General features: G+C 36.1%; 1 protein-coding gene across 1 annotated transcript in view; it reads left to right on the forward strand.

Annotated features, from left to right (window-relative positions):
- CFAP299 (cilia and flagella associated protein 299) overlaps nt 1–15,560 on the forward strand; it is a 554,803-nt gene extending 539,243 nt beyond the window's left edge. Inside the window, exon 6 of the mRNA XM_078068194.1 lies at nt 15,323–15,560. Within this exon, the coding sequence (XP_077924320.1) occupies nt 15,323–15,418 (96 nt within the window). The 3' untranslated portion in view covers nt 15,419–15,560. The remainder of the gene's footprint in view (nt 1–15,322) is intronic.
- Nucleotides 15,561–17,247: the final 1,687 nt, after the last annotated feature.

Here is a 17,247-nt window from a genome sequence, read left to right on the forward strand (position 1 = left end):
TTATAACACCATAATGTGCTCTAAAATACTGTAAGAACAACACAACTCAGCTCTCCTTTTCCTTTCCTTCACATAATCTCTTTGAAGTATTTCACACTGGGGTGCCCAGGTGGCTCAGTCGGTTGGGCACCTGCCTTGGGCTCATGTCATGATCGCCAGATCCTGGGATCCAACCCTGCCAGGCTCCCTGCTCAATGGGGAGCCTGCTTCTCCCTCTCCCCTGCTCCCCATCCCACTCATGCACTTTCTCTCTCTCAAATAAATAAGTAAAATCTTTAAAAAAATATATTTTACACTTAAAATTTAAAAAGGTCAAGATAAACGAAAGGTGGAAACTGTGATAAACAGGATGTCTTTCCTTTGTACAACACAGATGTAGACTCATTAACTCTGAAAAGTGGTTCCCATGAAACATAGTTGTTTGTGAACGGTAACAGTGGAAAAAAAAATTGTGCAGATCTTAGAACGAGTAATATGAGTTCATTGGTTAAGAAATTCCAAATGCAATAAGAGTTTGGTTGCATTGAAAACAGGACCACTGGCTTTAACTTCCCTGCAGCTGTGTAACATCTGGAACAAATAAAGCTAGTTTCTATTTTTGAGTGAAGAATGCTTGTCTGAATGATTCACACCCACCCAAATGTTTCCAGTGTATTATCTTTAGAAGGATTGAGTGGAAGCACTTTGCACTCACTCCCTACATTATCTGGACAAATGAAAAAGTAGGTATTTTCTTTTGCTTTTAAGAAGCATTAACCATGGGAGAGTTTCCTTGAGTCTTAGAATAATATGGGTGGTCTAAAACCTTCATGATCTGCTAATTGGAGAGACAGATTGTATAGAACAGTTAAAAATAGGAAAAATCTTCTTTAATGGCACCAGCTTTTCTCCCCTCCCTTCTTCCATTCACTAAATGTGAGAGCCCATCACCTGGAAAAATGCCTGGTTAATAGACACTTAATAAGTATTCATGAAATAAATGATTAAATGAACGATTCCTTCCAAACACACAAAAATAATACTACACTAGTTAAAAGTTGAGAAGCCGATTATGTCACTGATACTTGATATAGCAATGATAGACAGAATGGGAATAGCCACCTCATTCTATATTGATCTGAATAAGTCAGAAAATAATTACAAGAATTTATCAGTGAGAACAGTTAGTGTAGCCATAATTTTAGGTTTTTAAAGGTTATGCAGAAATCTTAATTTTGGTATGTGCTTTCAAGTCTTGTACAAACCCAGAAATATATAATTTAAACCATCTGAAATTAAGACTGTTGAATTAGAACATGTTTTTGAGGGGCACCTGGGCGGCACAGTCAGTTGAACATCTGACTCTTGGTTTCAGCTCAGATCGTGGTCTCTGAGTCCTGGTCTTCAGGTTGTGGGATTGAAACCTGCATGGGGCTCCATGTTCAGCATGGAGTCTGCTTGAGGTTCTCTCCCTCTGCACTTCCCACTCATGCTCTCTCACTCTAAAATAAATAAATAAATCTTTTAAAAAATGTTTTTTATTTATGAGTAAATTGACTCAAACATGTTTAATGACTTACTCAAAGTCACGTAGTTCATTCTTGGTAGAGTCTAGCAATGGAGCTTAAATGTAACTATTATGAGACACCATAGGGGATCTAAAGATGAGCAAGAGTTCAACCCTTGCCCTTTATTAAGCTTATAGTACTTTTAGGGAGACAGGCATGTAAAAAATATAACTGCGGTATAAAATAGAAAGTGATATGTTGCAAAAAAGAGAAATGCCTTGGGAATTCAGTGGAAGAAGAGATGATTTTTGATTTGGGATAGAAGCCAGTAGAGAGGGAATGGTGAGAGGATAGCATTGGGGATAGAGAGGTGATAATAGAGGAGGTAATCTTTTAACTGGACTTGAAGGATGATTAGAAGTTGCACTCATAGAGATGGAAGCTTTAGAATATATGATGCCTATCCTCATCCCCAAAGATTCTAATTTAATTGGTCCTGGTGGAAGGACCTAGGAACTGTACTTTTCAGAAGCTCCCAGATGATTCCAATGTGCAACCAGGGTTGAGATCAAAGTGTAGGAAGGAGAGTAATAGCAGAGAAATTCTGAGAGAAAATTGAACTCCAAGTGTGGAAGCCAAATCTAGTAAGTTTTTTGCTATTCTGCAGAGTTCAGTGAGAATCTGTACCGTTTGTGTCATGACTTAGAATTTCTGACTACTAGACTGATTAAGCCATTTTGAAACGAGGTGAAGTTAATGATCTGTTGCCTAACCTTCACTGGTGTGCAAAAGAAAATCAGTATGAAAAATATGAAATTCCATAAGACAGTCTCCTTTTTGTTACTTTGTCTAATACAACCCGCTTGAATATAGTCATTTGATAAATGGCTGATAATAAACAAGCAAGCAAACAAAAAAACAAAAAAAAACATGTTAAAGGATGCTAAAGATACATGGTTTCTATTAAATGTAGGAAATTGGTGAAACAAAAGGCACTATTATAGAATAAACCTTTCTGGATCCATCCTGAGTGTCACAGAACCTGGAAGGCATGTATAATGCAGACTGTGCATTGACTTAGCAGAATGTATTTATTTTCTCTTTATACATCAATACTCCTGACTGTACAACAGGAGGCCCCTAATCCACACTTGTCCTTTTGAAAATCACAGTTGTTGAAACAGAAAAATGTGCTACTTTGGAATGAAAACTGTTATCATAAGAGCTCTTCATCAGTGTCCAACCCACAGTGGCTTGATTAGGAGTGATTTCAGTCAACTCAGTAAAGCATCTTCCCTCCCTCTCTCCTCACACTGGCCAAACAGAGCCCTAGACTCCACCCCCAAGTGATTCAAGCTGAATTGGTCTGTGGTGAGGCCCAGGAATCTGTATTTTTAAAAGTTTCCCCAGGTGATCCTAAAGATTAGCTGGATTCGATATCTATTGTTTTGTTATTGGTGAATTAGTAATACTTTATAAGCTGTTGGTTTCACCTTACAGATTATGTATGTCCATAAAGTAATCAAACTTCGCTCCTCTAAAACAAGTTTTAATTCAACAGTTTTAATTGTAAGTAGTCTAAATTACACATTCCTAAGACTCTACAGACAAGAAAGTACAGACCATATACCAAAGACTTCTGGATAACCTCCATGGTATTAAGACTGACCACACTAGATGCTTCCAGGGGTAAACTGCCGCTTTTGTTCCTCCCTTAATGTGGATCATTACAGAGCTGAGTGGTGGTATCCTTTCTTGCTATCATGGTCTCATCAAGAATCACTTTGTCAGGTAGGTTTGTCCAGAAACTGAAATGAAACAATATATGCTACGGAAACTCATAAAGCAAAAACTGAAACATGGGGCAGGAACCTTTTCTGGTCACTTTACCATTGTATCTCCAGTGCTAGCATATGGTAGATGCTCAGTAAACATCTGTGGAATGAATAAATTGAATATTAAATATTTGCTAAAGAAATGAATAGTAGGGCCAAAAATAATCCTGGAAATTTTTGAGGTTAACTTTAAAATATTTTAGAATCTTAGGCACTATAAACATATGTAGAGCTAATGCTATTTTTAGCTGAAAATTACCAGAGTAATTGACTGTGGTGCTTTTCCCTCCTTGGTAGGTGAATTAAACCTGGGGGTTCTTTGCTGAAATTTGGAGTGATGACTTTGGGTGTCAGGGTAATGGTGATATGTTAGGTCCATGGGTGAATGAGAAAAAAAATTTTTTTTTAAGATTTTATTTATTTATTTGTCAGAGAGGGAGAGAGAGAGAGACAGAGCACAAGCAGGGGGAGCAGCAGGCAGAGGGAGAAGCAGGCTCCCCCTGAGCAAGGAGCCCGATGTGGGACTCGATCCCAGGATACTTAACCGACTGAGCCACCCAGGCGTCCAGGGAAAAATATTTTTATTATTTTTTAAAATAAATATAGAGTCATCATTGTATATTATGCAGATACAAAAAAAAGACAAATTCTACTTTCTTTTTCTATGAGCAAAAGAATAGGTGAACAAAGTTGAAAATTAAAAATAACTTCTACCAATAAAAACATAATTTTTGGTTCTAGTGATTTTTGATTCTAGTGATTCTAGTGGTATTTTATCATATCTCCTCTCTGTTTTGTTCCTCCCAAGAAACCCCCACCCAAGTATTTGCCACTACTAGTAGGAAAGGTGTTAATTGCCTCCTTAATGCTGCCTCCCAGTTCACTGACTACATTAAAATCCGAGAGAACCTGTCACAGGATTGAAATTGCTCCTCTCAAAATGGAGGCCCATACCATTTCTACATCCTTTCTGCAGATGATTCAAATTTAATCCGTTGAAGCTCCGCCCTTCTAGTGAAGTTTCTCAATTTTACAATCTGCCTTTTTACAGAGTTCAGGTGTATTTCTTACTGGACATTTAAAGAAAACCAAACAAACAAACAGCCCATACTGAATAGAATACATTTAAGCAAAGATACGGTTTCTTCAAAGTCTCCAACAGTGTTCCCTCAAACCCCATGAACTTGAATTAATGGACCACAGGACACTGAATTACCTACACCACTCTTCTGGCTCCTAGATTTTCCTCGGAGGCCTCTTGTAAATGTTCCTTTTTAACTGTGGCACAGGCACACTTATTAAGTAAAGCTGAGGCCTTGCCAACTTTCTGGTTTCGCTGCCCAAATCACTGACTGTTTGGTTGATTATAGCCCTAAAACACCCACATACTAAGAAGCTTTTAAACATTTTCTCCCCTGGGCAATCACCTGGTATACCTGAACTGAAAGTCTACCACATATAAATTAAGTATTTACTCAACAAACTGCTGCTAAAATCAATGGCCTTAAGGAATATCTTAAAAATTACATAACAGAGCTTGACTTTTATGAATTAAAACTCCTAAAACTTAAATGCTGTGCCCTCCTTTTGACCTGAAAAACTGATTTTAATTTTATATACAGTATTACAGAACAACCCCTAGAGATAAGCACATTGCTGTTAAGTGTCCAATGTATGAACTCATAGATGAAGTGTAGAACAAGAAAGGTGAGCTGGAGGAAAGAAAAAATTAAATATAAAAATTTGCATTATTATTCGTATATCAGTGCTTAGTGCTAAGAAAGTATAAGTGATAACCCTTTACCATCCAAGTTGAATATATGCAGTGAAAAAAAAGTAAATATCCCAATAAAACATACATGACAAAAAAATGCTGCTTTAAGCTTCTAACAAGAAGGGCAGCGTAATCAAACATTATACCAAAGGTATAATAGGACCAAGATGGAAATGAAAAAGGAGAAATTTGAGGAAGAGAGTTTTCACCTCAATTCATGCTCACCTTTTTGCAAAATTTATTGTCACTGTCAGGGCAAGGAGTATCAGACGGAGTAGAAGGTTAGGTTCCTGGCTGAATGAAATGCATGAATAAAAACAAAAGAATTGTTTCCTCCATGATTTCAAAGACCTGATAGCTAATGACAAAGAAACAGATACCAGAAAACCCACGAATCAGGCATGGAGTCATTGCAGGTGCAAAACCACAGTTAAGGGATTATTTCTAATTCAAAGGGAGCATGATTTCTTCTGGTCTCAACAGTTGAATGGGTAGACAACTCCCATGGCTCCTTCTTAACCATTCACCACCCCAGCAGATGCTTACAATTTCTGAGGCACTGAAATCCCAAAGCAGACTGAGGGATGTTGACATTTATTGGAACATGGAACATGATAGCATGAACAGTGATCAAGGCCATTGGCAAGAGTGGAAAATCTTATGTCGACAGCTTCTCAATTGTTATTGCTGGCTGGGATATCTCAGTATAAAACATAATCAAACAAATGGCAGCCCCAACTTGGTACCCCCAGAAAACTACTTCACAAGCACATGAGGCCGCTCCAGAGGATAGGTTCTTAATCTTTTGGGAAATACAACTTATTTTAAAATTTCATGGATTTGTTCCCAAAAAAATGCACATATGGCCATACACACAGAGTAGTATAATAATAGTTTAGGATATTGAAAGACCTGCATAGGTCTCTTAATGAATTCCACTTGAAAACGAAGACCTAAGGACTCTCCAGAATACCTGGGAGCAGTTGAAGGGGCTGGATGAACAATAGAACAAGTAGGAAAGTGTCAGGAATAGCTACCAGGACTCAGGCCAGAGCTTAGAGCTGTTTAAGAGGGGCGGTAGGTAAAATGAGCTGGACCCAAATAGATCCTATCAGCTTTGTGATTAGGGCAAACTGCTTAATTTCTCTGAGCACTTTTCTACCTCTATTTTCTCATCTGTAAAATCTGTAAAAACAGCCATTTCACAAAATGTTGTTGTGGAGATTAAATAAGAAAATGTATTTAATGTGGCACTGAATAGGTGGTCAAAAAATGAATATTGTTTCCTTGTGGTGTATCAACTTAGAAACAATGAAAGTCCTAAAAGAATCATTTTTCCTTGCAGTAGTTAAACACTGGAAATAATCTATGTGCCCATGACTGGACAATGGTTAAATAAATTATGATACATCGACATAGTGAAATAACATGCAACAGTCTTAAAAAAAAGAGTAAAGCTATATTTAGTGAAGTTGATGTACTAGTATGAATAGATGTTCAAGATACATTATTAAGTGAAAAAAGCAAGCTGTAAAACAATGTAAATAATATTCTATCCTAGGAAATCGTCATAATTTACATAGGAATTTCCCATTTATGGAAATTGGTTTCTGTGTTTCTCTCCAGGTTTAAATAAGGAGTGTCAGTAACCAAATTTCTGATTTTGTCTTTAAGATGGATTCTTTTTTTTTTTTAAGATTTTATTTATTTATTTGAGAGAGAGAAAGCCAGAAACAGCATGAGCAGAGGGGGAGGGGAAAAAGGGAAAGGGAGAAGCAGATTCCCCACTGAGCAGGGGGCCCAACATGGGACTAGATCCCAGGACCCTGGGATCATGACCTGAGCCAAAGGCAGACGCTTAACCGACTGAGCTACCTAGGTGCCCCAAAGATGGATTCTTAAAATGGAGAATGCTTAGTCAAAAGATATATCATAAAGCTTTATAGAGATATTGTCAAATCACTTTGTAGTTAGTATCAATTTACTGAACTATTTAAGGCTGACCATTCACCATGCCTTATTTATTTTGCATAATTTTTAAACTTTGTTAATTTTATAGTTCAGACTTATTTGGAGTCATTTTCATTTTCATTGTTATTATTATTAGGGATGAACATTTCTTCCATATGCTTGTTAATATATTGTATTTCTTCTTCTGTAATTGTTGTTGTCCTCTACACACTTTTCTATAGAGTTTTAGTGGGGGTTTTTTAATTAAATTTTAAGTATTCTATATATAAAAGGTAGAAAATCTTTGTCTATCATACTTTTTAGTGACACATTATAATTTAGATATCTATTTTTTAACCTAATTTTTTTTAAGATTTTATTTATTTATTTGACACAGAGAGAGCTAGAGAGAGAAAGAGACAGAGAGCAAGCACAAGCAGGGGGAACGGCAAGCAGGGGAGAAGCAGGCTCCCCGCTGAGCAAGGAGCAAGGAGCCAGACATGGGGCTCAATCCCAGGACCCTGGGATCATGACCTGAGCCAAAGGCAGCCGCTTAACGGACTGAGCCACCCAGGCACCCCTAGCCTAATGTTTTTTGACATTAAACTTTTATATAGTTCAAACTATTAATTTCCCTGGCTGATTTCTTCTGTTTCCATGTTTAAAAAGATTCCCATACTAAAACTGGACAAATATTGACCTATATTTCCTTCTACATTAGTTTAGGTTTTCTTTCTATATTTAAATCTATAATTTTTCTAGGATTTTGTGGAGTAAGGTTAGAGTCTTTTTACTTTGTTCCATCAATTATCATTTTTCAGTAATGTATAATTGTTGATCTTACCCCAATAACTTGACTTACTTATATTTTATGTTTGGCTTGGAGTCCCATCTCTCCTAATAACTAGTAATGACTTCAGGCATTTGTTGTTGTTGTATATGTAAGATTATTTTTAGAACTCTTACTATCTATTGTTAAGGAATAATTTTTAAAAGAAGGTAGAATCATGATTTTCATACAGACATAAAATGAACATGTGTCAAAGATTTTTAAGTCATTAATTAATAAGGGACCAGTAAAATGTTACGATTGGTTTGAAGAATTCAAAGGGCAGAGATCTATAAAGGGAATAGGAAATTCTGAAATGAAGGGGCACCTTGGTGTCTCAGTCGGTTAAGTGTCCAACTCTTGATTGCAGCTCAGGTCATGATCTCAAGGTCGTGAGATCAAGCCCTGTGTTGGGCTCCAAGGTGGGTGTGGAGCCTGCTTAAGATTCTCTCTCTCCTTCTCCCTCTGCCCCTCCCCAAATGTAAGTGTGCTTGTGTGCGCATGCTCTCTTTCTCTCTCTCTAAAAAAAAGAAAGAAGAAGAATAAATTCTGAAATGAATTTACAAATACATGCAAAACTAATCTGTCAAAATCAATGCAAAAATCAATTGCATTCTGTGGAACACTGCTCTGCATTTATACAGACATGCATTTTTTCATTATAATGGGAGTTCTACAACTTACAGAGTTGTAATATCAGTTAAAGATGAGAAAACCTACGTGAGTGAGTAGTCACAGTAGCCACTATTTGATTTTTGCCCATTTCAAAGTCTCTCACAATTTTTTCTGAAAGTCTCCTTTCCTCTTTTTATCATAATAAATTCAAAGAGTGATCATTCTTATAAAATAAGGTTGGTCCCATTAGATTTGCCTGGTTGTTTACATAGATGCAGTGAAAGTGTTATTTTATCATAAAGGACACCTTAAGTTTTCTTTGTAAACTCTAACACCATACAATTTTGAACAAATACTAAATTAAATTATGTCTGGAAGTTTTCATAAGGAATCTCAAATTGGATTTTTAAAATCCTCTATTATCTGGTGACCTGAGGCTAGGAAACCAAGCCCAAAAAAATGCTCTCCACCATATTTTACTTGAAAAACCTATAAATTTGGGTAAATTCCTCTTTTCTCAAGGTCCCCCAAATATACTAAGTTACATATATTTAATATATAATATTTTTAGACTTTCTAAGCCAAGAAATAGGCCAAGGCTTTGTAGGCACTGCTTCCCTAAATAAAGTCAAACTTAATCCATGAAGAGTGGCTGTTCCTACCTGATTTAAATGAGTATTGTTCTAGAATACGACATTCCAGGTAAGGCCTTGGTTTTTCAATTTGTACAATTACACCCTGATTAAAAAAAAAAAAACAGCTTCTTTTTGAACCAATGCAAATAACTAAATGACCATGGAAAGTAAGTGTAAAGTAGGTGTAAAGTTTCACTTAATTTTTTCTAGACTTAGAATCCAATTATGGGAAGGCAAAAATTAGAAAATAAAAGTGTTAGAGATATTTGGACATTTGATTAAGATAGGATCAGGGTACTAGAGAAATAATACTGAGTTATGTATTTAATTAAGCAATTAAAATAATAAAACATTTTAAATCAATATAGACTTTAACATGATTGTAAAGAAACTTATTTTTTTATAAGTGAGGAATCTTTGTTCTTTGCTTTCTATTTCTTTCTTTTTCTTAATCAGGAATGTGATAAATTCAAAGTAAAGCACAGAAAAATGTTCTTATAAGACATACATTATTTGCTACCTAGACAGATGACACAGAAGGTCAAAAAAAATATTTTATATGGTAGGCAAAGGAATGAACCAGTAAGTAAAGAAAGCTGGAAGCCCATCGAGATAAGGCAAATGTTACTAAAATTTTAGTACATTTCATCACTTCTTTTCAAACTCAAGTGCTATAAATCAAGGCAAGTAGAATTTACTTCCAAATTTGCCCTTTATTTTGCTTTTCCTGTCACAGCAATTCTCAGGGTATCCATGAGTTCAAAATAATTTTTATATTAATATTAAGATGTTATTTCTGTTAACATTTTAATTCATGTTCATCGTTGCTCTAGTCAAATGAATCAGTAAGTATTTAAAAATATCTCAGTTTCAACTTCTGATACGGCAAATATTGATGGTTATAACCCACATAAGTTTTTTGGAGTCCTCAGTAAGTCTCAAGATTGTGTAAGTGTTCTGAGAAGGAACAAAAAGAAAATAAAGGCCTGAAAAACACTACTGTATATATTTATACAAGGTATATGTATATATAAAACCAGTACTATCAAGCCTCCACTATGAGACAAAACTACTTTCTCTTTGGAGCACAAAGGCACATAGACAGTGGTTTTAGTCTGTCGTTGCTACTTCATGTAGTCTCAACCATTCATATTAATTGTCACTTTTAATCAAAGGAACTCCTATTTCAGTGAGAAAACTAGAGGTAGAAAATTAACAATTGCCTGTCTTCCAAAAGCATTTTAACAGAAGAGCAAAGTTTATCTTGCACCTTTCTCCAGCCACACACATACCTTTTTAAAGAGACAAAAAGAACCGGTGCATTAACATGACCCAAAGATAGGAATGTTTCATGGAATATAAGCAAAAGTATATAAATTTAAAATTATGCATTATAATTAGGCATTAAATGGCCAATATTCTATCTTAGAAATTATCTAGATATCAAGTGAATATTCATTATATAATTCAACCTAATAGCAATCCTAAGGCTTTATGTTACCTAAAGATCTTAGGACTTATATTCAAGCTGACATATTAAAAATAAAACATAATGACTATTGAAATAAAGTTATCAGAATAATGATCTGATTTTGTTGAATACAAATTTATATTTTTCATTGTCTTAAATATTGTGTAGGAGTGATGTTAGCTTATTTGATCAGTATACTTGAATAAATTTAAGAAAAGCAAACCCAAGTAGAATAAAATATGTGCTTGAATTATACCTAACACTGATAAATCACACTACAAGCCATTTTTATTAAACCAAGATTACACTAGTCTTTTTTTTTTTATTTTAGTATGTTATGTTAATCACCATACATTACATCATTAGTTTTTGATGTAGTGTTCCATGATTCATTGTTTGTGTATAACACCCAGTACTCCATTCAATACGTGCCCTCTTTAATACCCATCACCAGGCTAACCCATCCCCCCACCCCCTCCCCTCTAGAACCCTCAGTTTGTTTCTCAGAGTCCATAGTCTCTCGTGGTTTGTCTCCCCCTCTGATTTCCCCCCCTTCATTCTTCCCCTCCTGCTATCTTCTTCTTCTTTTTTTTTTTTTTTAACATATAATGTATTATTTGTTTCAGAGGTACAGGTCTGTGATTCATCAGTCTTACACAATTCACAGTGCTCACCATAGCACATACCCTCCCCAATGTCTATCACCCAGCCACCCCATGCCTCCCACCCCCCACCACTCCAGCAACCCTCAGTTTGTTTCCTAAGATTAAGAATGCCTCATATCGCTGAGATCATATGATACATGTCTTTCTCTGATTGACTTATTTCGCTTAGCCTAATACCCTCTAGTTCCATCCATGTTGTTGAAAATGGCAAGATCTCATTCCTTTTGATGGCTGCATAATATTCCATTGTATATATATATACCACATCTTCTTTATCCATTCATCTGTCAATGGACATCTTGGCTCTTTCCATAGTTTGGCTATTGTGGACATTGCTGCTATAAACATTGGGGTGCACGTACTCCTTCGGATCACTACATTTGTATCTTTGGGGTAAATACTCAGTAATGCAATTGCTGGGTCATAGGGTAGCTCTATTTTCAACTTCTTGAGGAACCTCCATACTATTTTCCAGAGTGGCTGCACCAGCTTGCATTCCCACCAACAGCATAGGAGAGTTCCCCTTCCTCTGCATCCTCGCCAACATCTGTCGTTTCCTGACTTGTTAATTTTAGCCATTCTGACTGGTGTGAGATGGTATCTCATTGAGGTTTTGATTTGGATTTCCCTGATTCCGAGCGATGTTGAGCACTTTTTCATGTGTCTGTTGCCCATTTGGATGTCTTCTTTGGAAAAAGGTCTGTTCATGTCTTCTGCCCATTTCTTGATTGGATCATTTGTTCTTTGGGTGTTGAGTTTCATAAGTTCTTTATAGATTTTGGATACTAGCCCTTTATCTGATATGTCATTTGCAAATATCTTCTCCCATTCTGTCAGTTGTCTTTTGGTTTTGTTGACTGTTTCCTTTGCTGTGCAAAAGCTTTTTATCTTGATGAAGTCCCAATAGTTCAGTTTTGCTCTTGCTTCCCTTGCCTTTGGCGATGTTTCTAGGAAGAAGTTGCTGTGGCTGAGGTCGAAGAGGTTGCTGCCTGTGTTCTCCTCTAGGATTTTGATGGACTCCTGTCTCACATTGAGGTCTTTCATCCATTTTGAGTCTATTTTTGTGTGTGGTGTAAGGAAATGGTGCAGTTTCATTCTCCTGCACGTGGCTGTCCAATTTTCCCAACACCATTTGTTGAAGAGACTGTCTTTTTTCCATTGGACATTCTTTCCTGCTTTGTCGAAGATTAGTTGACCATAGAGTTGAGGGTCCATTTCTGGGCTCTCTATTCTGTTCCATTGATCTATGTGTCTGTTTTTGTGCCAGTCCCATACTGTCTTGATGATTATGGCTTTGTAATAGAGCTTGAAGTCCGGAATTGTGATGCCACCAGCTTTGCTTTTCTTTTTCAACATTCCTCTGGCTATTCGGGGTCTTTTCTGGTTCCATACAAATTTTAGGATTATTTGTTCCATTTCTTTGAAAAAAGTGGATGGTATTTTGATAGGGATTGCATTAAATGTGTAGATTGTTCTATGTAGCATTGACATCTTCACAATATTTTTCTTCCAATCCATGAGCATGGAACATTTTTCCTTCTCAATGGGTAAAAACAGAGCTTCCTTCTAAGGTCAGGAACACGGCAGGGATGTCCACTATCACCACTGCTATTCAACATAGTATTAGAAGTCCTAGCCACAGCAATCAGACAACAAAAAGAAATAAAGGGCATCCGAATCAGCAAAGAAGAAGTCAAACTCTCACTCTTTGCAGATGATATGATACTTTATATGGAAAACCCAAAAGACTCCACCCCAAAACTGCTAGAACTCATACAGGAATTCAGTAAAGTGGCAGGATATAAAATCAATGCACAGAAATCAGTTGCATTTATATATACCAACAACAAGACAGAAGAAAGAGAAATTAAGGAGTTGATCCCATTTACAATTGCACCCAAAACCATAGGATACCTAGGAATAAATCTAACCAAAGAGGCAAAGAATCTGTACTCAGAAAACTATAAAATACACTAGTCTGATTTACCAAAACTTTACCTTAATTACATGAACTTAAATGTTCAAAACATTTCTGTGTTTCTGTAAGAATAACGTTTTTAAACAGATTTATTTATTTCAGAGAGCACGCGCGGGTGGGGAGGGGCAGAGGGGGAGGCAGTGAGAATCCCAAGCAGACTCCACGCTGAGCTCAGAGCCTGACACAGGGCTCGATCTCATGACCCTGAGATCACAACCTAAGCCAAACCAAGAGTAAGACACCCAACCTACTGTGCTATCCATGCACCCCTAAAGAGTAACTTTTTAAGTATAGCACATATCAAATATCAAAATTCTGATTTCCTCATTTTCCTGGAATTTTAAACATTAGCCACAGGCCAAAAGTAAACACAAAAAAAATTATCAGACTATATATCAAAAAGTTGTTTCCTTTCCTGATAAGCACAAGATTCTTAATTTGAGCTCAAAAGAGACAAATAGACAAAGAAAATAAAATACTAACAAATCAGATTCTCTGTCGTCTTCCATCCAAGAAAGAATAAATCTCTATAATCTATTACTCTGTTTACAGAGATCACAAAATTTTGGCCACAAAACCAAATTACTATTACCAATGGGGAATAATTTATTGATTATAAAAGTTCCAAAAACAAAAACAAAACACAAAAGTAGTAAAATGGAAAATATGCAAAAAAAACAGAGGATAGGCAAAGTGAAAGTTCTGTGACAACAGAGAATTTACCTCTTGGAGCCAAGAAATGCCCTGGTTTATGTCATACATGAGGTACAACACTCCCAACAACACAGGTTCCTCAGCCATCAGGTGAATTCAGGAAGCATCGTAGTCTACTACAAGGTAATTGTTTACACGATAATTGTGTACAAGATAATTTTTCATAAAAGGATATAATTATGACTGTCATAAAGATATGAAACGAATGTACCAACTATTTTATTTAATTTACTAATTATAGAGGGAACCAGTAAGATAGTACAAACAATTCAAAGGAGAATTCTAAAAGCAAAACATATATACGGAATAAGAAAAATTGAAATTAATTTACGAATAGATGCAAAGTAGAACTGAATGCAGGGCAATAATTAATTGAATTCTACTGGGTACAATTAATTTGCATCTTTTTGACAAGAATATTTTACATTATCATCAAGTTTTCCACAACTTAAAGAATTGTAAAATAGCACAAAAACCGTGAAAGGCAGAAAAAACTTGGATGGGTGAGTCACTCAGGACACCCACTACTTTTGTTCACCCATTTCAGTCTTCACAGTTTTGCTGACTCTACTTAATAAAAGATAAAATAAATTATATCTTCTCACTAGCAAGAAATTAATACCATGGGGACAAGGCAGGACCAAAGCTTTCCTCTAGTCCCACATCTAAATGTCTTATCATCTCTTCCTAAAAGAAGAGAGAGCAAGTAACTTCATTCTTTTGTGCATCGAATATTTTCCAACTGCAGATATTACCAACTCTTTTAGAATCTCTCTCTTCTTGCTTATCAATACCACATTAGTGAATACTCGTTCCCATGGGAGCTCCCCAGGACCCTTGAAGTATGATAGATTATCCTGAATAAAAGTAAAAGGAGCAAATCTTTTTTCACAGATTATAATTTGAAGGGAGGAAAAAGCAGTTCAAATAGTTTTTAAACTGATGAGAAGCTTTTAATTAAACCTACCATGGACATCATCAATTCCAAACTCAAGTTCATTTTTTATTGGACAAACTTGAAATTATGATAGGATTCTTTTAGATTTATTAACCTGTGATCACATGTGTTTATGAAGCCCTCCCCTGAAAATTCTGCAGAGTTAGTGACCCATGGGGTTTAGCATGAGCCTGGGACAGTTTTGACCCTAGCTATTTTCAGTAATATCATAAACCAGAGCCTCAAAGCTTCTGATTGGAATTATCACTACTCTTAAGAAAAAGAACCTGAGGGGAAACATGAAAATGTCTTCATGACCATGGCATTTTTTTGTTCTATTTCTATTATATTGAAGCAAGAAGAAAATTCATTTGATGCCAATCATTTGCATGATGTACTGGACTGATTAACAATATGATTTATGTATTTTAGGTTTCCCCAGGTGACAACTCTACTAGAACCCCTATCCAGACAGAACTCTACATTCAAGCTGTCATTTTTGACCACATTTCCAGAAGAAAGACTTAAATACCAACATGTTACATGGTCCCCTAATGACTTGCTAAATTTGAATAAATTCTATAACCCTAAGCAACTTAGAAAATAAATGAGTCTGTAGATGGAATGCAAGTTAGAATAATAAAAGTTGATAAAGAAATCAGAAAGAAAACCATAATCGTGACTGTCTTTGTGTGGTACAGATCTTAATCTGACTTGAGGTTTTTCTAAATTTTTCCCCTTAAATGCTGAAGCTGATTGCAACAGTTCATGGGAGAGAATCTTCTTGCTACTTATTTTGAAGCTCAGATTTTCCAAAACAAAAATGTTCCAGGTCTTACTATTGCCAAATATAGGGGACCAAAATCTATACCATGTGGCAGTGCTATCTACTAAATTTGTTGAATAGTGATAAGAAGTCTGAAATTGAAGAACAAGACTAAGAAGATATAAATACAAGATTTTCAATGGCTCTATATGAGAAAATAAAATCTGAAATGTCCCATGAGATGATGTATAAAATGAAGTGTTTAATATGTTTATGTGCTTGGACAATATGAATGCCATGACCATGAAGCTGAGAAAATGAAATCTAAGAAAAACCAAAAGATTTTAGAGAAGTGAGGACTTCATTAGGGAAGAACATGTTTTCCTCATGTGCCCCTGCAGGTGGCTTTTGTGCAGAAAAGATATTATTCAAGAGGTCACCTGTGATTTAAAAATTAATATTTGGTTCTTCCTCTTATTCCTATTCTCTTCTCTTCTCTTTCTAAACAATCCAGTACTAAGGCATTTGTTTGGGGCCAAGCAAGGTGGAAGTCTGCTCAATGTGTGGGAGTGGGAAAGCCCAGAGCAGGACATCAGAGTTCCAGTGGGGTGAGAAGGGTGTATTCATAGGGGAGGTGATGGCCTGGCATGAGATTGGAGATTCCACTCAAGATGAGTAGAGTGGTATTAAATTAGAATTGGATGTATTGGAGTGATCTCATCATTTTCAATATATACAACAAATACAGAATATATGTTAATGTTTTATGCATGCATCTCCCCTTGCTCTGTTCAATAAGAGGGCCTCAAAACAGCAACACCCAATATCAATGAGCTCACATCGCACCCAGATCTTGGTTTCTCACCACCACTTTCTACCAAAAGGAAGCAGGCATCCTTGGGAAAATGACTGATTCCAGGGCTGAGACAGGGAAAATACATGAGTCTAGAACATCTTTTTGTGCCAGAAAGCAAAGAAGTTCTTGAAAAATGAAAGGGATTTATCAAAAGGACACCGAATCCACATTGGAAAAGTTCCTACTGGCCAAACCTGGGACAGTTTGGGCATCAAAATAAATAATGAAAACCACAGGCAGAAAGTAGGAAACCATGAGCCCATACTCATCTACATAAATGAATAAATGGAAAGTTTGCTGAGGAATGGGATGTTTACAGAGTATCTCCCACAAAATATGTATTAGTTACAGAGGGAATAATGGAAAAAACTGGAAGATACCACTTTCAACAAGTGATCGACGAGAATATGTTTAGTAATGAAGCAAACTGAATTTGTTCCACACCAAATAATATGCAACAGAGTAACTCATCATCACTTTTGTAATAATCCTGCCAAAATTGCATAACTTGGATATAATCAAGAGAAAACTCAGAAAGAAACAAATCCATGGACATTATGCAAAATAACTGGCCTGAGATCTTCAAGGTGTCAAGATCTTGAAAATAGAAGACTGAAAAACTGTCTCAGACTGAAGGAGACTAGAGAGACATGATAATCAAATGCAACACATGATTCTGAGTTATATCCTTATCCTATAAAGGGAATCTGGGAACATCTGGTAAAAATTGAATGG

Source organism: Halichoerus grypus, chromosome 3 (assembly GCF_964656455.1).
Source record: "Halichoerus grypus chromosome 3, mHalGry1.hap1.1, whole genome shotgun sequence".
Lineage (NCBI taxonomy): Eukaryota > Metazoa > Chordata > Mammalia > Carnivora > Phocidae > Halichoerus > Halichoerus grypus.